The sequence below is a fragment of the Dendronephthya gigantea genome, unplaced genomic scaffold, assembly GCF_004324835.1.
Source record: "Dendronephthya gigantea isolate DGI-Jeju-01 unplaced genomic scaffold, DenGig_1.0 000035F, whole genome shotgun sequence".
In the NCBI taxonomy this organism is placed as follows: domain Eukaryota; kingdom Metazoa; phylum Cnidaria; class Anthozoa; order Malacalcyonacea; family Nephtheidae; genus Dendronephthya; species Dendronephthya gigantea.
In genome coordinates this window covers 2,013,423-2,033,625 of record NW_021163045.1, presented here as the reverse complement: position 1 = coordinate 2,033,625, position 20,203 = coordinate 2,013,423, and the positions used below count along the sequence as shown (strand labels likewise).

Here is a 20,203-nt window from a genome sequence, read left to right as displayed (position 1 = left end):
AGGAATTGGGCTGCGGCCGGATGCCGAAAATCGACGAGATCCCACTTCAATCTTATCTGACGATTTTCCGGAGATCTTTTCCGGCCGCGTCGGAAGTGCGATTCGGTTTCCATCAAAACCGTGAAGGTGTAAGTTGTGCGCGTTTCCGTGAAGGCGTTCTTGTCGCGATGAACGAAGAGGTTCACTGATTGCGTCTATTTAAAGTTCTCAATTTTTGATATTTTTAGCAATTGCAATCGCGGTGTTTCTAATAAATGAATCACGTCAGCACCGGACGTGGCAAACTTCACTTTTTCACGTAGTAAAATTGATTCCCGACGTTGTGGGATATCCTAAAAATGCACGAACAAGGCATTGCTTTGAACATTCTGTTTTCTTTCGGAAATGATTCGGACGGTTTCCTGTCGTTGTTTATTAATGTACAGCGCCACCATCCAAAACTTAAATTAGGTTACCACTCAAAAGTCAGAGCTAAAGAGAAACGCTTTAATGAGTTTCCATACGTAGTTTTTTACAGTTGTTCATAATTTAAAATAGGTCGTGGATTATATTGAATCAATCTAAAGATAGATACGCGTCGAGTGATACAAATTTTCACCCAAATATGTAGCCATCGAAAGTGTATACATTGAGGTCAGTGGCAAAAAATTGCCGGGTAAGAGACAGCTAGGCCACCCACTTGCCTCGGAGTGAAAAAAAAAGTAAATCTAGACTGACATCTAAGAGAAATGCTCAAGTGAGCACACATTTTTAAGAAATGGCCACGAGAAAGGTTAGACATTAAACTAAGGCATAAACATAATCGGTTGATTTACTGAAGATATTGAATTTTGAAGTTAGTAGTCCATTATTTGCACTATCATGCGTATATTTTGCTCAGCAAAAACTCGCAGTCAAAATGTGCCCATAATTTATCAAAGTTTACGCGCATTATGCTGTCAAACCTGACGCGCGTCGCTGACGTTGACAAGTTAAAATATCCCAATTGATTAAATATTTTCTCGTTTGATAGTGAAAAACCTCCGCAGGACAAAGACTTGGAGAAGGCTGACAAGAACTATGACAAAAGCTTGACTGAGCGACCACCATTGAACGCGAGAGTTTAACGTTTCCGCGGCAATGCGTCCGTTCGCCTCACGTATTCTGTGATGATTTTGGTACTGTTCCATAACGGCCAGCGCTTCGTGGATAGAGTACGCTGTGGTTTCCATTTGTGTGAGTGCAGTTTGAGTCGATGCCCCAGGAAAGCTTGTGTCGTCTCCCTTGCCTTTGACGAAATCGAAGTACACCAGGTTTGTTTGAAAGACACTGTCGTAGACGTTGCTAAAGCAGAAACGATACACGCCGGGCTTCTCCGAGACAAAACGAAAGAGATCGTAGTCCTTTTTCTCGGCTTTGTAAATCAGTTGACCTTGTGGGGCCTCAATAAACGCATCAAGTTGCGGGTTTGCGCCTGTGATCGGCGCGTATTCGAGCGAACAGGATACATTAGCGTCAATACTGTCGTAGAAACATTCGTATCCCGTCAGCTGAATTTGTAAATGTCGGCCATAAACACAGTTTAAACAAACAAAAACGACGACTGAATATTCCACGATTAATAACATTTTTGCATCCATCTTTAAATCTTTTGCAAACCAGTTTCCCTTGCGTTAAACTTCAAATCAACTTCGTCAAATATGAGAGTTGACAAGACGTCTCTTTGAAGCAGTATAGTTTCAAAGTTTTTGATATACATGGAATTTTAACTGAAGGGTTTGTTTCTAGTAGGGCAAAGTGAACAATGGTACCTGCATGTGTAATTCATGCTAATTTACAAGCAATGACAACGTGGCGTTGTGAATATTGTATTGTGCAACGTTTTTAAACAACAGGTGATTAGGGTCTATCGTATGTTATCAAAGTAAAAGATGAAGTCAGGAATATCAATTAATTTCATACATATGTACAGCCGTAGAAAGGCCAGCAGTTTAGTGCTGTTGTTGACCCAAGCCAATATTTCTAATAAGTTATTTTCTTAGTTCGAGTAAGTCAATCTATATCATTTTGGGACTGTATAGTGTATATATACAGTAGGAGGCAAAAGTTTGAGTCCAGTCGTTGTAGAATTCCAGTATTAAATCCTGGCAGCGTATTCGAGTTAAGACATGCGTGCTAGTGTTTCAGTACTGTAAACTATATTAATTGCACACTGTTTTGGTCCTAATGATCTAAATTATAACAAAATAAAGTTCTCATTCCTTTACACTGCCCAAGATGGGTGGGAAAAAGGGCAAAGTGATGGTGCACAAGGACAAATAGTTGCATTAAGTATTGAAGGATTCTTTCCTCGTAAGGTAGCAGAAAAAGTGAGAATTTAAAAAGGTGGTATGCAACTAACCTTGGAGAGGTTCGAAGAAACTAAATCCTACTCAAGCAAACTTTTAGCTGCTTTGGTCATGCTCGGTTTGGCAATATTGAAAGATATAATAGGATCCTAATTAAAGAAAAGTATCATCCAATTCTTCAAGGACATGGAATTTTATCTGGTACAAAGATGATCGCACGTCTAACTATACATGATAATCACCCTAAGCACATGCACATCTTCTATGTGCCAGAAATCTTTTAGAAGCAAACTCATTCTGGTGATCTCGTTGTCATGGCTTTCCACCTCATATTCCAGATCTAAAACCTTGTAGCACTTGTAGAACCGTTTTAACCGGAAGAGGGCGAGGCACAGACCCGCCAGCCAGGCTGACTTGAGGCAAGTGGTCAACGAATGCTGGCAAGGTATTGAACGTGTGACATTAAAAAACCTATGGAATCTATGCGAGCAAGAATAAAGGTCATTTCAAGAGCAAAAAAGAGGGAACTAAGCAATGACTTGTAAATGCATGTTTGCACATTAAAATACGTAAAAATGAATATCATAACATCTCATAGTTGTTGTACAGCATGTATTTTTCTGTTTACTTATTTACTTTTTTCTAGTTCACTTATCGGTAAGGTTTTCTGTAGGATATTAATATATGCTGCTAAAACAATGAAATACAGTCACTGGACTCAAACTTTTGCCTCCTACTGTATATATGGTCTGTTAAGATCGAGAGCCTTACACAAAGTGTTGTCTAGGTGTTCAAAACTTTTAAAAATATAATACCACGCCGGAATCAGAGAAGATTCCTGGGAGAACATATAGTATTTGGACTAACCAGGTTCTTGAATAACTGCTGAAATTCTAAAGTTAATCCTTAACTGCAAATTCATGTAAAATATTCCAGGAAAATATAAAGAAATATTGGAAAAGGTGTATTTATTTCAATTGCAAAGTCATCTTTTGGAAAAAACTGTTAGTACAATGACAGATATATAAAATTGCATGGGAAAGGCATTCTGTTTAATTTTATTGTTATTGATTTGTTCAGGATGACCTGAAGCATAAAAATATTTTTAGTTAACTCACTCAGCTGAAGTAGATTCATATACGATTCTAACATATATAACGATGAATATGGTTAGCAAGGCTTGTTAACAGAACACAAATCAATATTCTCTATCTTACAAGTATAGTATATACTATTTTAAGTCTCGATGAATACATCTTAAAGACACATGGCCAAATTCTGATGCTGTGAATTTAACACGAGGAAGGCATATTTATTTAATTCTTTAACAAGACCGCGGCAAGATAATAACATAAACTTTGTACTGACAAAAGAAAAAAATTAACAAGTGTAAACTTTCTTATTTAGTCTTTATAGTGTAGGGTAAAGTATGTAACAAAAATGATCAATACTTCTTTATTATCATCCAATGATGTTTCGCCAATCATTGGCACACTGAGCAGCCAATATTTCCCTCATCATTTTGCAAGCGATTCTTCGATCAGCCCCTAATCGGCACCGGGGATTTGCGTTTGAACAGCTGCGACTTCGCACTTGGTATTGAAGGATCCGCAGGGATATTTCCCAGCTGCTTTTGATTTCAAACAAATGAAACAAAACTCCTGGCCGCACGGACATTTCATGTGCTTGCAGTTGCGAATATGCTCAATGAGCAAACCGCATTTGATGCAAGCTCGTCTGGATGGACAACCAGCGACACCCACGATCTCTTTCTTCGGACATTCCTGGAGAATTTTCAAACGCGGGTCATGCCCAGTGCAGTCGGTGTTACCTGAACAAAATGAAGACCTCGTGAGACCATTTATAGTCAGCGATGAGCGGGCGCAGCGCTTAGCTCAGATGCAACACTTGAGAATTCCTTCAGTCCTCTGTCAGACAATTTTACTCCTTGTTGAGGTGGGGTTTTGCCAGTTAAACAAAATTATACGGCAGTTTCTAATTACATACCAATTTTGGTGGGGATTGTCTTCTACTTTTGGTAAATTTGTAATGTAATCACTGAATGTTATCCATAGTAGAATAAAACTGGAAAAATGGGAGGGGGGGAGTGCCCCCTTTTACTGGAGTTGGCACCCCTCGAGTGTCATTACCACTTACCACATTTTGCATTTGTCGCTGAGCCTTGCCATTCATGCAAACAAAACCAGCAGAAGTCGAAGCCTTTCTTCTCTTTCACGGTGCACACAGGACATCTGACACAACGATCCTTCTTGCTTTTTCTTTCACAAAAAGACTTGCACTTTGGACACTCCTGTATGCCAATGGCCTTCCTGAGGTAGTTTTCTGAAAGCTTCTTCTCAAATTCCCGCCTCTCCTCCTCGGTGAGGACTGCAAAACGGCGAACGTCGACGTAGTCCCACTCCTTACCACAGTAGCTGGTATTGTTGGGTCCAAGATACGGACAGTGGAACTGGAATTTACCAGCAGTCAATAGACTTCGGCAGTACGCTGTCAAGGACTCTGGACCTGGTTAAACACAAAAGAACGTGTCTATTGAGATATTGGTGTGTATAGCTTAGGCTGTATGTGTTTCCTGATAGAAGAGGGGAAGTGATGGGGGAGGGAGGGAAATAAGGAGGGGACATGATAAAGGAGGTATATAATTAGAGACACATTAGAGAGGAAGAGACATAATAGTGGAGGGGGGGGGTGATGGGGAGGGGAGAGGGCATTGAAGAGGGGAGGTCTATGATTAGAGACACAATAGCAGGCAACAGATATAATAGAAGAGAGGTATATTGGATAAGAGTAGATAGCATTGAAGAGGGGACAGAATAAAGGAGGTTTATAATTAGAGACACAATAGAGAAGAAGTGACACAACAGTGTTGGGGCATAATGGAGTACTTAAGGGCGTACCAGAAGATCGAAAATAATACGGAAGGTGTGATAGAATGTTTCATAATAGGAGGAGGGCATATAAAGGAGAAATAACAGAGAAGGCCAATTGAAGATAAAAGAGATCAATTATGGCAAGGGAATATTCGAGGGATATTAAAGAGCAAGGGACATAATAACAAACTAACACAAGGCATAATTATTAGCCCCACCTATAGCATGTCCACAAGGCATTTTAGCCCTGAGGTTATCTGGATCATCATCCCAGGTTATCATATCTGGTTCATAGGTCAATTCAACATCACCATCCAGTTGTTTTTGATTTTCATCCATCATACCACCCTTGAGCCTCAACACCAGATAGAGGGTTGAATTATTTTCGACGTGGTAATCTGATAAGTATTTGCCTGTTTCTAACTGTTTTGGACCATAAAGCAATCGAAGTTCATCCACCGGGATTCCTGATTTCTCCTTGATCTTTCTAAAAAGGTCATCCGTCTTTGCATCCTAAAGAAATTGTAAACGGAGTATCTTTATGGTGAGAGGTAATTGTAACATGGCAAATTGAAGTGGGAGAAGGGGGGGGGGGTTTCAAAGCCAAAACTTGAGAGGGAGGCCTATTCATTAGACCTCCTCTATCCAGTACTGTAACACTTATGAAAAGTGCATCAAAGAAAAGTCTATATCATCCAGAATATTCTTATATACCTTGTGTATCTGATACACGTTGTTTTTACCCTCCAAACCTTTCACAAACAATTGAAGGTTGTCCTCTGGCATTATCGCAGCAGAACCTTGAGCTAGGTCAATTATAAGAAAGAGGTTAATTCCCTAAACATGGCACATAACCTATTACGTAGAGCAACAGTTTGAAAGCGAAAGTACGGACAAACTATTCCAAATCGTAACTTTCCCAAAACTAATGTTAGGTTTTTATACATGCTCATATATTGTAGTATAAATATGAACTTGATGTATGGCAATCAGGAGTTCTTTTCGAATAAATCAATGCAAGTCTTACTGAAAATGTTTGTTTTATAAAAGCCAATGATGAGCTCCCCAAATAGCGGGGAGGTTTATGCTGGCTAAATCACGGCCCTAAATAAAAGCCACAAAAGTGCAAAAACCAGAGTAACTTACCTCAAAATACTATTGAAATTGCGAGAAAATTTCGAGCAAAAGCAGGCTGCGCTACAAATAACCAAGACTGCGCCCGTTCGGCTTGCACTTCGCACTATCAATTAATAATCTAGCTCTTCGAAGGCAGCCAAATGAGCCAATCATAAAGCGTTAAAATGACATAAAGGAAATCCCCGCCACTATCGGACCAATCAGATAACAGCTTTCACAGGACACGTCGTAGGGAAATACCCTGACATAAAAAACCTTCTAATAGAAATAGCAAAGTAATAACTTTCGCTTTTGCGTTTCTCCTCGCTATTAGACGTCTTAAAATGTCCAAAAAGAGGTAAGATTATCGACAGTATACAGTAGAATTCTGTTGATTCAGAAGTTCACCATTGATTAGATTTCTAATCAGTAAAAGTGCGGTAAATTACGAATGTTTTATATGAAATATTATCAGAAGCAGAGTGTATTAGAACAACATTTTAGCATAATTTATGTTATTGATGATGTCAAGAAGATATTTTATCGCTGAGGCATTTGAATAGAAAATCTGTTTATTTTCTTGTTTACTAATTTACGTGTTCAACGTGTATTGGTGGAGAATATGGATGGATGTTTGATAATTACCTTTGTTCACATCATTTGATACAACTTGTTAGAAGAGTTACCATACTACATAAATTACAGAGCCATATGAGAAGGTTGACGCCCCATGTTTAGGCTCACCAATGTTATAAGGGGTTACATTCTTGTACCATAAACCGGCAGTTCTAGGAGTGTTAGGGCTTAGGACCATAGGTGAAGGTTCAAGCTCCATGTTAAACTCTCCAATGTTATATAGGGTTACATTTGTGTACCATAAACCAGCAGTTCGGGGAGTGTTAGGACCATTCGAGAAGGTTGATGCCCAATGTTAAGCAAGAAGATTAGATATATCTGCAGTATAGGAAGATATGTGACCATAGGTTAGGAGATTTAAGAATGAAATAAAATTCCTTCCATATCATTCCCACATTATTTCTAGGATTCTTAAAGAATTTCAAACTATTCAGGCCTCAAAGCCTCATGGTATAGAGGTCTCAGTGCCCACAGACAGCATCTATATATGGGAAGCAAAGTTTGCTGCACCAGACCAATCACTGTATAAAGGTGCCACATTGAAGATTCAAATTGTTCTACCGTATCCTTTTGAACTATTAATTAACCTTGCTGAAAAGAATGGATGTGTAATATGTGCTATGTTCATAATAAAATGTTGCAGTATAAGTGTAACAATTTGTATGATTCTTAATATCTTCTATCAGTGAGGAGTATCCATTGTCTCCACCTACGGTATGATATATTTCTCTTTTTTATCAAGGATTAATCAGGGACTGACATTAGGTAAATGATCTGGCTTTACAAAGAGTGAAGTGCGCGCATCCGTGTTGCCTGCCAGATGACTTTACTTGTCACTCAGTAAAGAGTGCTGCCAGTTAAAGGATTAGTTAGTTAACAAACTATATTTCTTAGTGTCTCTGTTAACCATTGCTTTTAATGCGCCAAGATGTGGAACAGGAATAAGCCTTTCTCGTGATGACGTCAAACGCGGAAAACTCGATTCTAATGAAAAGGGTGGATTGAGAGAACAAATTTTAACACCAAATTAATCTCCTAGAGTTGAGGTGGGATATTTTTCAATATTTCAGATCAGATTCCTCACGCCCGTCTTCCACGTGAACATCGAGCAATCGTCGGGCCACGTTTGCCTCGGTTTTGTCAGCGCGGATAAGTGGAACCCAACCAATGGCGTTGAAGATGTTCTGCGCGCCGTTTTTTCATTGTTGATAACGCCAGAAGTTGAGACAGCCCAAGACCAGAGGATGTTAGGGATCTTTAAGGATTCAAAACGAATTTACGATAGAAGAGCACAGGAGAGTGCAAAACGTTTTCGTTAAGGGGATCAAACGTTTCAGTTAGGGGAACATTGGTTAGATTAAATTAAGCAAAATATTTGGATACAATGAAAAACAGGATTAGATAAGTCATATGGCTTGTTGACAGAAAACCGCAATATTTAAGATTTGCTCTACTGCATGGTTTTTTTAATATTGCAAATTTCAAAAGGTCGAAACAAGTTTGTATGTAACAGTATATAGCAGGCTTTGAAACCAGGTATGCGACTGGAAATAACTACTTGTTTATTTTTCATGTAATTAAGCAAACATCGCGGAAATTAATAATGGCGAAATACATTTTCGTTCACACATGTTTATTGTATCTTGTTTTGGAGATGATGTTATCAAGATGTTGTTGAATGGCAATTCCTTTTATAATACGCCATTGAGAAGTGACAATAAGGCAAATAAAGTCGAAGTGTAAATGTCTTGACCGCCTTTGCGCGCGCCAAATAAACCCCTTGATGTTTTGCGCGGATTGCACGAAAGTATTTGGGAAATGTTTTAATGTTACCGCGTCAAATCGTCAGTTGAATTTCTGAGTTGTGTTTAAATTTCCTTTTACAATCTCGTGACCATATGTGTGATTAATATACCCCGTTAATCCGTCATCTCTCCGACATGAACACTGATATCGATCTAAATTGCATTTATTGCGTGCATTGCTGCTCGTAATGGGGGTCTGTAAGGGAGTCTCGTTTCAACGCGGCGACGACTTTGAGTGTGTTTTCGCGTCGACTGTGTGCCTTGTTAGGCTAAAGGTGAACAATAGGATGCCTTGCGACGCTATCGGAAAAGAAACTTGCTGTAAACTATTTGTACATTTGTACCTGTGTAAATAAACATTATATTAAGGGTACAGAGGAAAGGGTATACAACTTTCAATAATATTTGAATGTTTCAGTTGCACCCTATTTGGTTGTACTCTCTCTTTCAAACCAGGAAAGTCTTTCAACTTTAGAGCTTTGAAGACGAAACTGTCACCGTGTCACGAAAACACATCTTATTGCAAGGAGTCGAGTCTTGGGTGCGGCGGTGAAAGGTGTCTGGCAGGAACTAGTACTCAATGATATGATTTCTCGTTCAAGAGTGGGCGCTCAAAGAATGGACTTGAGCAGTATGGTCCATTGATTTGTGCGCTGATGAGACTTGATGCGAAGACTTGATGAAGCTACTTTAGCATCTGCTATCACTATCAACTCTTATCCAAATGAACTCACTAACAATACACAAATGATCCCCAATCAACCCAGTGTATCATTTACTCAATAGATTGATATGAACTTCGCAAACTATCTTGCCTTCACAAGGTAGCTTTGCTTAGGGTAAACGCGCAAAGATGACTGCCTCACACAAAGGAACGCACCAACCACACTTAGTTCCTACTGCGGGAATACATGACATTGGAATATATCGCGATAGATAATGTTTAGGCAGATATTTCTGTATGGTATATATCAATCATGAGAGGCTTTTAACAAGATCTTTATTCAATTAAATGAAATCTTCATGTGAAATAATTGTCACCTTAAGTGCACTTAGTGTTCAATAGAGTCAGGTTACTTTGAAATTTTCCTAATTTAATTTCTCCCAGTCTCCGTGACTAAGTTTTAAGCGAATTCTAATGGAAATTAGAACGCCGCAATTTGTGACGTGCGCGTAATGTTTGCGTTCGGATTTTTGACGACCCCGCGCAAAACTACATCTAGAAGCGGCACGGAGCGCGTAACTGGATGCGCGCAATAGATCCAATCCGCTAATCCGGCGATTGTCACTCGGACAGGTGCTTGTTATTTGCGCGGATCAGTTGAAGGGTTTCAGTTGGAAATAAACAGTGATTTGGTCATCAATCTTTATTGCCAAGACCTCGCCTGTAACACGAGCAATTGAGCAAGACAAGACCGTTGAAGTAAGGTCAAACATATATATGCAGTAATTGAGTGTCGTGCTCCAAGGTGCTGCCGTGAATGTTCGTTTGACAAAAAGGTTTTCCCGAGATTTCCACCAAAACGAGGCCGTTCACCGACCAGTTGTGTGGTCCACGAAAATTGGTGAAATCAGTTCAGGCGTGCGCAATCTATTGCTCATGCAAAAATCCGAAGGCGGATTAGTTAACAGACCATAAGAGATGAATCCCAACTTACAACAAGGTATGGATAGTTCGAATCTATGTAAGTATATTTGTGCGGGAAAAACACTCTGGTTTTTGTAAACGGGTCCATTTGCAATGCACATCAGCGATATTTGAATGAGACATCGTCCGATTATGAATGTACCAATTGAAAATATTCGCGCTCGACAATTGACATTCCCCGAACGCCAACAATCCGCGCGCTGTGTGTACACTGTAAACGTACACCCTTTAAACAAATATTTTCAGTAATAATGTCGTATATATGAACGATTTTCCTCTCGTTGTGTTTGTTTGATGTTTAAGGACTTCACAGTAAGATGCTAACTGCCAGCAATCAAGGAATGCCCCGGCCACTTTGCGCAGGATGCAAGAAAAGCATCGAGGATCGTTTTCTGCTGAAAGCCATCGATCGGGTCTGGCACGAGGACTGCCTCAAATGCGCGTGCTGCGATTGTCGCTTGGGCGAAGTTGGCGCAACTCTTTACACGAAAGCAAACTTGATCCTGTGTAAGCGAGATTATCTGAGGTAGGCTTTCGATATGATCACGGGGACACGTATTGCTGTAATCTATTGTCATATGATGTAGAATACTCGCAATCTATATTTATATCAAGCGTAAATACACATCTATGGTAACTTGAATAGAAGTATACAGTGCATATTTGGTAATCTCGCGAATAATCTACAGCCTTTTTTATATGCCATCCAAAGTAGTCTCAATAGCTCTGTGTTTTGGAATCCACGAAATGATAGTTCTAGGATATAGTATATCAAAAGGGATCTGCTTGAAACGATACGATAAAATGCAATAGATAGTCTAGGTTTATTATTTAATACACTGATTAGTGATTATAGCAACGCTATCAGTCAGATAGGATTTACTCAACTTAGTTAAAAATACAACACAATTTTGGTAATTTTGACTAACGATACTTCACAAGGAAGATGCGCGTGATATTGGGTTACGTTCGATGCTATTTTGAGTGGAATATACATTAAAATCCATAAGAAATTTTAACTGAAAACACATGATGGAAAATCGACTCAATTGACTCAATCTTCATCAAATCAATAACGCGTTTTATCATGTTTATTGTCGTTTCAATGGATTATACGAGACCAATGAAAGAATGCTTTAATGAAATACATCGCTAAATATTTTCCGACAGCAAAGATCAGTGGTTTCCTCATTTTGTGTTTCAAGGGTGGATTAAATTGCGGAAATTCGCATTGATGAAATATTTGATAGAGAGAGCTAGCCCAGATTAATAATAAATCACGTACTTATTTTGGCAACGAATTGACACGGCCAACACTATAGAATGTCACAAAGCTAAAATCTAGCCTAATCTAGCCCGGATTTGCAGTATGTAGGCAAATATGGATATAATAAAAAATATCATTAGCATAATACGCGTACCTCAAAATGTACTTTAAAAAAATTGAATGCGATGCAATATATTTAAGCTTATCAACACACGAGGGGATGCTTATAAGTATTTGATGATACAAACCTATTTGTTGTAAAGAATTATGCAATACAAGTAAAACATATAATTAAAACTTCGATAGACAGTAAAATTATTTCAACATGTGGCCAATTCGCGAGCTGGAAGAGATTTAAGCTAATTAGCATACGATGCGTTGCCCTAAATTGTCATCATTTTAAAGTGGTTCATATTGAAGAATAAAGATTTCAGACATTACCCAAATATCTCAATGAAAGTTATTTGATTGTTTCATTTTTTAATGTTCACTACTTTTAAAGTGGTTAGGACATACACGAATATAATTGCGTATGTTTTGCATTGCGAGCGGACGATCACAACAGCACTTCAGTAGAACTATTCGAAAATACTAATGATACAACGTCATTTCGGCTATAAGCCTATACGATTACTTATAATAACAAAGTTTATTTTCAAACCATTAAGCGCAGAAAAGCAATTCGAGTATTGAACAAGGCGATTACGCAGCTGTTCGTCTGAAGTACGTACGTGCTATTTGACATTATCGTTGTTAAATTAATACCGATTTAAATGAGGAAATGTGTGCACTGGAAGTACGTATTGTGGGTGTGTATATTACGAGAGGTTCTGCTATTGGCAAATTGCTGTGAAAACCAAATACGTTATTATAAGATAGCAATCGACCTGTGTCATTTGAAATGAAATTTTTTTCCGCAATCCGTCAACAAGTCGAAGTAAAACTCGCGATAATTACAAACAGATGAAAAGTTCACCAGATGAAAGGTTAGCATATTAACGAGATTCCTGGATTGAGCTTAGTCTTAGAAGGTCCCGCCCAAATAGCTCAACATCTTTTTAGCATACTTAGAAATTTTTCTATAACACTTGTGGGAAAATAGCTTAAACATTATTTCCCCGATGGGCATAAATTACCATTAGCAATCTGGAATGGCTACCATGTTATGGTCAAACAAACCGGTGAGATTAAAATTTTATCTCTTTTTCGAAGGAAAGGAAGATTTTGACCGAAATATTTTGAGAATCTGCTTGGTCACTCGATCCTCAGTTCCTATACGCCTTATATATCTTTAATTCGTTTAGCAATTTGACCAGCCGTCTAAGGCAGTCAGAACTATATGTGATGGTTATTTTATTCACCAATATTTCCTAATTTCTTAATAATAAGCGAGTTTAACGTCAAACGTCGCGCGAACCAAAGCTTTATGACATAAGAGGGATTGTTCTTTATATTTTGAAACCAATACAACATGATCAGTTTTCGAGATACGAGCGAAAGTACAAAGCGACTAGGTTACAGGCAAAAACTGCAACAAGAAAGAAAGGAACACAGCTGCAACTTTATTGCAGATGTAAAACACAATAATATACGACATAACTCAAAAGCAAGGTGCAGCAACAGCCTATGCATTATGAAATCACATTCTTCAACAAAACAAATAATCCACATATATAAGTTTAAGAACATACAACAGTTGGAACAGAGTTCGATTGCACATGAAACAGAGAAACGACTTTCCTGTTTGATCAAGATTAATTAGACTCCCGCTTATGAATCGAGCTTTTTTCGTTATATTCGAAATGTGGATACTATACAAACGAACGTGTCTTATGTGAAACTACTTTCCTTATTTTCAGGCTTTTTGGTCGGACTGGTTTCTGTCCTGCGTGCGAGAAGACAATCCCAGCGTTTGAAATGGTGATGCGGGTACAGGACTTGGTATATCATCTGGACTGTTTTGCATGCTATCGCTGCCATCATCGGTTCTGTGTTGGGGACAAATACTTTCTTGAAAATAAAAAGATATTCTGTACGATGCATCGACCTGTTGCGTGAACTCAATTTGAATTGTAAACGAAGTCGCGGAGAGAGTGAGGCGTTGTGTCTGCACGCGCTGGTCAATTTATGGTAGTAAAAAACTAATGATGTCCAGAAGTTACTAATGTATGTGCTCCTCTAGAGTAAGGTTATACAAAGCCCGTAGGCTTGAGCGGTGAAGTCAGTCACATTCTTGTAAAGAAGTTGACCTAAATATTATGTACTAAATATTATCTGTATTTGCTTTTCAATCGTCTACGAGTTTTGTAGAACGGGCTCCTCAATATAAGTCAAGATAAATAAGTTATATGAAAGTTATAATTTTGTCATTCTAATAACAGTCTTTCACTGAAGCGACCAATGTATACTCAACCTATGCAGTTATTAAACAGAAATAAGCATGGAATAATATGGAAATTTAAAGATGGATGGTTCATTTCCAGTCGCGTGTAAATAGTTCACCCGGGGGTCCACTCACTAAATATAGCCAAAGGCTATGAAATAAAGAATACCATGTATAGTTTTCCGAGAAATTACTCTGTTTCATCTAACTAACGATTCAGATGTACTATAACTATATAAATATAAGTAATATTGACCAGGGATTTACGTGGAAAATGTAAAATAAATTCAATTGAGAAATCAAAGGGACTATTGTTTGAACTAGGCGTATGCACACGTCGCGTGCATAATGTTGATATCGTGAGACAATCTAATCTACTTGGCAGGGCGCGCACGGTTCATATATCGTTCATATATCTGAGATATTTGTTGTCAGACAATTTGTTTTTTGCCATAGTTCAACACAGATCATAACAGTGTAACTGCACAGCACCCAAGGGCATTGTTTGCCATAAATGACGGCAGATTTGAACTTGCATGAGAAAGACCGATTCCCTTTCATCGACATTGCTACTTGCGAGGGCAAGTTCAACCAAGAAATCGTATTTCCTTTCCAAGCGCAGATTTCAAGATTGTTTGTTTTAAAAGACCCGATTACGGCGTCAAAATTCGTGTTGTTTTGACAAAGATGACGAAGAAGACAGCGTAGGTAACCATATACTCAGGATGTCCGTCAGACCATCATCTTGATCTTGGCTTATCATTTTTGATGCTGATGTTCCAGAACCTTGTCTTCTTAGTTCTTGACTTGAGTCCTGACAAACGAGATGAAGCAAAAACCCCGCCAGTAAAGGATCGCTTTTCACATCGTTTAACACGAGAAAACTCAAAAGCTGACCTTGCCTAACTCCATGATTCACTGGGCAGAAAAATTTCGACCAAGAAACAGTAACAACAGTAATTTTTCGGAAGTAATATTTTTCAAAGAGCTTCTATCACACGGATACAAACGCCTTTTTTTGTAAAGTTATCAAGAGGTTTGGCTTATCAGGACGAAATCTTGGGAAGTAGAAGTGCCGTGGGGCGCCTCGAGTTTCATATAAACAAGAATGTATTGAACGCCGAAACGAACAGAACAAGATGTTAATACGATATTTTCTCGTCAAAACAACAGCCGACAAGTTTTGACTTGCCTCCTCGAAGCAAAGATAAACGCAGAAGCAGCTTTCGTGTTGGCCTCTCAGATCTCACGGTTCGGCGATGAATAGAGATGATCAGAAGTGCTCGTTAATGCAATCTTTTCTCGTCACAACAAGTACTTGATCAGATGCGAAAATGTTGAGTTATGACTTGTTCTCCTAGGGCCAGAGATAAACTGCTTATCCATCTTAATGGTTTTCATGTAATTTACACCTGGCTACTTCCTTGAGCTTTCATAACATACCAGGCCACTACAATCATGATTGATCACGAATGATGATGTTATCTTTAAAGATCTCAGCTGCCTCTTCTCCAAAACGTAACACAATCGAAAAGTCGTCTGTTTCATCCACCGCATGTTTTTATGCAATTACCATGTGCGGTCACAGTCGCAAAGTGAAATAGGATACTTGACAGTCACCACCATGCAGATTTCAGTGCTCTGTACAATTTGAGGATGTGCGAGGAATAACCATTATCATATTGGGAAATTCTGGCTGGTAAAACTTTATTTACACAAACATTTAAACACCATTTTTTACAGTTTAATAGAGTAGCAACAATAGGGAAAAAGCATTGAAATTTCAATTCATATAATGCACTAATTACACTTCATTGGCAAGGAGTTAATTCACGACGATGTCGTCGTTTCTTCAGTATACGTAGCCTCGCTTTCATTTGCTTTTTTACCATCGGAGTCGTCGATTGTTTGCTCAGCGGTGTCCTCATCAGTATTTACATTATCATTCTCACGTTGAGGACCATCCTGCTGTTCACCGCTAGTTCCTGTGGGGTTCTCACTTTCCCTCTCTTCATTGTCAAAATAAGCGCGACTTTCCTCGGGACCATCCTGCGTGGTGGTCGTGTTGTCCTCGACTATACCTGAACAACAGTATATTGGGTCAGTATATTCTGTATATTGTGCATGAAATCCAAAAGCAAAATAACTAAAAATATTTCAAAAATGAAAGAGCTCAAAGTACCTTTATCTATTCTGTTCTGAACATCGTCGATTGCCTTCGCGATGGCAATCTCTGCTGCGTCGTCATCCAAACCCTCCGCGATCTTGTGAGCATCTTGGAACGAGCTGAGGGCCACCTCTAACTCACCCAATTTGACTGACAAAACAACAGTGATGAACGCACATTAAAATTTAAAAAAAATTCCAATAAAAATTCTCGCCGATTTGCTGAATAAAAGTTCACAAAAGACTGTCTCCATTCTCGTTTCTGATGATCTGGGCTCATGCTCTACAGCTGTTTCACGGTATCTACCTTCTGTAAGCTGGTTTACGCCATTTTTACTACCTGGTTGATCTGGTTCTCGCTACAATCGCTATCTGGTTTATGGTAGCTACTACCATTTGCTACCTAGTTTATGCTACCATTCGCGCCTCCATTGTAAGCTGGTTCATGCAACCATTTGCTATCTGGTTCATGGTAGCTATAATTTGCTACCTGGTTCATGCTACCATTCTTAGCCGGTTTGTGCTTCTACTGCAAGCTGGTTCATGCAACCATTTGCTGATTCTGATTCATGCTATCTATAACTCTGCGAACTTCACATAAAAATATATATAGTATCTGCATATCTACATAATTAATAATCTTTAAATCGCTTCGGCCAATTGCCGAAAAACAAATCTGATATCATATACCTCGGGCTTGAATCTCTTGTTTATAGAAATCTAGAAACTCTCTTTCTAACGAGTCCTCTAATCGACTTTATAATAGCTAGTTGTCTAAGACACACAACGCAACGGACCTACCTTGGGACTGCGCGATGAGAACAGTTGCATTCAGTTCCCATACTTTCTCCGTGGCCTGTTGTGCTGACACGAGAGACCGCTGACCACACTCTAATGCTTCCTGGTAGTTCTTCTGCTCAAGATAGCAACGCCCGATCTCATGATGCAACCACGTGGTCTCCAGAGGTGTTTTACTCAACGGCAGCTTTTCTATCCAACTGTCAATCGCCTGTGCGTATTGACCAAGCCTTGCATGGCACCGCCCGATGTTATCCAAAGCACGGGATATCCCGTCCTTACTTTCGCTATGGGAAACAAGAGAGGATATGAGATCTAATGAGTATTTAACACCAACGTACTCCCTATGGACAGATGTTTTTTTTCCCAAACTCGACCTTTACACACTCTAGTGTCTAGTGGACACACAAGATGCTCTTTTTCACTTAGTCTAAGAATTTGCTGAGTTAAGAACGCTTTATATGCATTTTAATGTGGTGGACCTCTTTGGAGGGTGTAGTTCTAACCAGCCTATGTGAGGTGAGAAGACTCCCCCCCCATCCACAATATAAGATCCCATAAGTACAGAAGAGTTTTTGCTGGAGGAATATTTATGAAAAGGGTTTAAAAAATCCAAGAAACCCCTTTCTTTCCCACTGATACAAGAGAGAAAAAAAATCGTGTGATTTCCGTCAGAACTACGGACAGTCACTACGGCTGCAATTCTATATAGTTCGGAGGGTAGTCTTTGAAGCCAAACTCAAAGAAAATCGATCAGACTTTACATACATTTTTTTCGAAATGCTCAAATCCTTTTTGTGACTCTCCAAAGCTTTTGCTGGATCGTCCATCTCTAACATGGCGTTTCCAATACAAGAATGTAAGTTAGCAAGCACCTCTTGCTTGTTCGGTATTGCTTTATCATTCATGCTTTTGACCTGTCGCAGCGTGTTCTCCGCCTGTTTCAAACTGCCCAACTCATCACCATCCGACAACTTCTGGTCAATCTCTTCTAGGGAGCGAACAACGAAATCGGTCGGATCTTCTGTTTTGGGTTTAGGTTTATTCCTCTGCAGTACTGGTTTCTCTTTCTTTCTTGCGTACAGCGGTTTTTGTTGACGCCAGAACTCCGTGCGTGAATCAAGGTAGCCAATACCACTGGAAACCAGGCCATAGATCGTACTATCGTTGTTACCCTGGACGAAAGCTAGATAGTAGATATCACAAAAATGGAGAATAGTTTTAATACAGCTGCTTGTAATTGTATAATATATCTCCACTAAGAATTTTGTGGTGCTTCAAAAAGAATTTCATGACCAAAATGATTGTTGCAAAAAGGATTCTTTTAAGAGAGATATGTAAAGGGAATGTACCTTTGTCATTCAACAAATTTTCAAGATACTGCTTGTCTGCGTAGAGCTCGCCCAACAGCTAAATTTGACAAACCATTAAAAAAATTAGTTCATTCAACCAATTATTAAACTTTTGATTGAGTTTGAAGTTATAGAAAATTTTGGAGAACTTGCATGTTAAAAATACAACAGAAAATTTCCCACCTGTTTAACAGTCTTTGTTGAAGATGGTGGAGGTTTGGTATTTTTTCCTCTATTCGCCTGTGGTTGCTGTTGACCTCTGTTCATGTTAGCTTTTGGCTTTGTGTATCCTTTTGGCTTTTTCTTCAATGACAGGAGAAAAAACAATTGAGAAAATACAAAACATAGCAAGACTACAAATGTTGCTAATATAATATATGATTGTACTGTACTTACCACCTCATCCTGTTTCGCAAAAAATGACAGATCTCCTTTGTTCTCCAACTTAATCTTAGCTGCACCTACCATAATTAAACATGGAATGAGATTTGGTTGAAAGGTTATATGTATCACCCTTTACATGTATGAAAAATTTGTTTTGAATCCCAATAAAGGATCCCTACTGGACCTTTAGAAAGAGAAGTACCGTCATCCAGTATAAATAAGTTAGTTTGGTATATTTCTTACGTCCAATGCTATTATCAATTGCTTCTTGAGCCTTCTGTATCCCCAGCCTGAATTCCTGCTGTTCTGGTCTCAGCTTGTTTCCACGGTGGTAGAATACCAAGGCATGTTCAAAATCTCCCATGGAGTAAAGTGCTTCAGCTTTTTGATACAATGCCTGAAAAATATATATTATTATATATAATCATTAGACTCCTTTTACAAACTGAAAGTCCACTGAAGTGTTCTAAAAGTGCAAGTGAGGATGGAAATATACATGGAGGTGTTATATTATACTTCTGAGTAGCATGCACACAAAGCAAGCTACTTAGATGCAAGATTTATGTCCAACACTGCAGTGTAAGAAATCTGAGTTGGTTACCCGGATAAACTCTTTATCATCTTCCAGCGCAGTTTCTGCATCTTTCAATGCAGATTCGGTGTCTCCAAGCTGAAGATGGCACCTAGATCTTGCAACCAGCGCAAACTTCTCCGTTGGTTTCAGTTCCAAAGCCTGGTAATAAAACAACACAAAATTTAACTCTTGATTTCTAATACTGTATTCAAAATGCCAATTCATTCTTGGTATAACATAGAATTTAAGCCTAGCTGACCACAAAAGAAGAGCAGATATGGTCAAGCTAAATCATTATCAATTTACAAAATATCAAATACCTTTTCACTGTTTTACAATACATTGATTTATTTTTAACAAAAATATTTAGTGGGCATAAATGGTAAAATTTCTCATATTAATGGTCAAAAAAGCCTTCCCATCCAGCTTATACTATCTGTTAGTTTATATAATACTAAGGACGGGCTTTTTGAGGACATTTATACAAAAAATACAAACCAAATTATAGCTATCCAGCGCTTTCTTGAACTCGCCCTGTTTAAATAAAACATCTCCTTCAGCTAAATATGTTGTGAACGAGCTCTTTGGCCCTTCTTCTTGCTCTTCGTCATCGTCGTACATAATTTAAACGCGAAAAAAACACTAAATTTTATTAAAATTTGGCTCTAAAAATGGCAGAGTTTCTTGCCTTTCAAATATTTTTGATTTCTTGGTGATACGTGCTTGTTACCATGGAAACATTGTATTCAAGATTGCTGGTCACTCAAATTGCGGGCGTCTCTAATTGTAGAAAAAAAGCGATTTTGTAACAATTTTCTAAGGATATTGCAACATTTTTGCAATAGTTTTACAAGCT

General features: G+C 38.6%; 3 protein-coding genes and 1 long non-coding RNA gene across 4 annotated transcripts; 2 read left to right on the top strand and 2 right to left on the bottom strand.

Annotated features, from left to right (window-relative positions):
- Window positions 1-3,018: 3,018 nt before the first annotated feature.
- Window positions 3,019-6,468, bottom strand: LOC114525716. Its single transcript, XM_028547131.1, has 5 exons — window positions 6,365-6,468; window positions 5,933-6,024; window positions 5,437-5,731; window positions 4,485-4,853; window positions 3,019-4,158 (listed from the first exon to the last, which is right to left on the bottom strand). The coding sequence occupies exons 2-5, from the start codon at window positions 6,002-6,004 to the stop codon at window positions 3,875-3,877; spliced, it is 1,020 nt and encodes a 339-aa protein (XP_028402932.1). The 5' UTR covers window positions 6,005-6,024; window positions 6,365-6,468; the 3' UTR covers window positions 3,019-3,874.
- Window positions 6,469-6,624: 156 nt separating this feature from the next.
- LOC114525761 (ubiquitin-conjugating enzyme E2 2-like) lies at window positions 6,625-8,602 on the top strand. Its single transcript, XM_028547183.1, has 4 exons — window positions 6,625-6,692; window positions 7,377-7,532; window positions 7,657-7,684; window positions 8,041-8,602. Exons 1-4 carry the CDS (start codon window positions 6,679-6,681, stop codon window positions 8,287-8,289), a joined length of 447 nt encoding a protein of 148 aa, XP_028402984.1. The 5' UTR covers window positions 6,625-6,678; the 3' UTR covers window positions 8,290-8,602.
- Window positions 8,603-9,930: 1,328 nt separating this feature from the next.
- Window positions 9,931-14,365, top strand: LOC114525690. Its single transcript, XR_003687241.1, has 3 exons — window positions 9,931-10,439; window positions 10,727-10,949; window positions 13,550-14,365. It is a non-coding gene; the product is annotated as an uncharacterized LOC114525690 (long non-coding RNA).
- A 1,408-nt stretch (window positions 14,366-15,773) lies between these two features.
- LOC114525802 (tetratricopeptide repeat protein 25-like) lies at window positions 15,774-20,127 on the bottom strand. Its single transcript, XM_028547230.1, has 10 exons — window positions 19,846-20,127; window positions 19,375-19,506; window positions 19,017-19,170; window positions 18,786-18,850; window positions 18,573-18,692; window positions 18,390-18,447; window positions 17,806-18,223; window positions 17,041-17,324; window positions 16,256-16,390; window positions 15,774-16,154 (listed from the first exon to the last, which is right to left on the bottom strand). The coding sequence occupies exons 1-10, from the start codon at window positions 19,966-19,968 to the stop codon at window positions 15,904-15,906; spliced, it is 1,740 nt and encodes a 579-aa protein (XP_028403031.1). The 5' UTR covers window positions 19,969-20,127; the 3' UTR covers window positions 15,774-15,903.
- Between the last annotated feature and the right edge of the window lie 76 nt (window positions 20,128-20,203).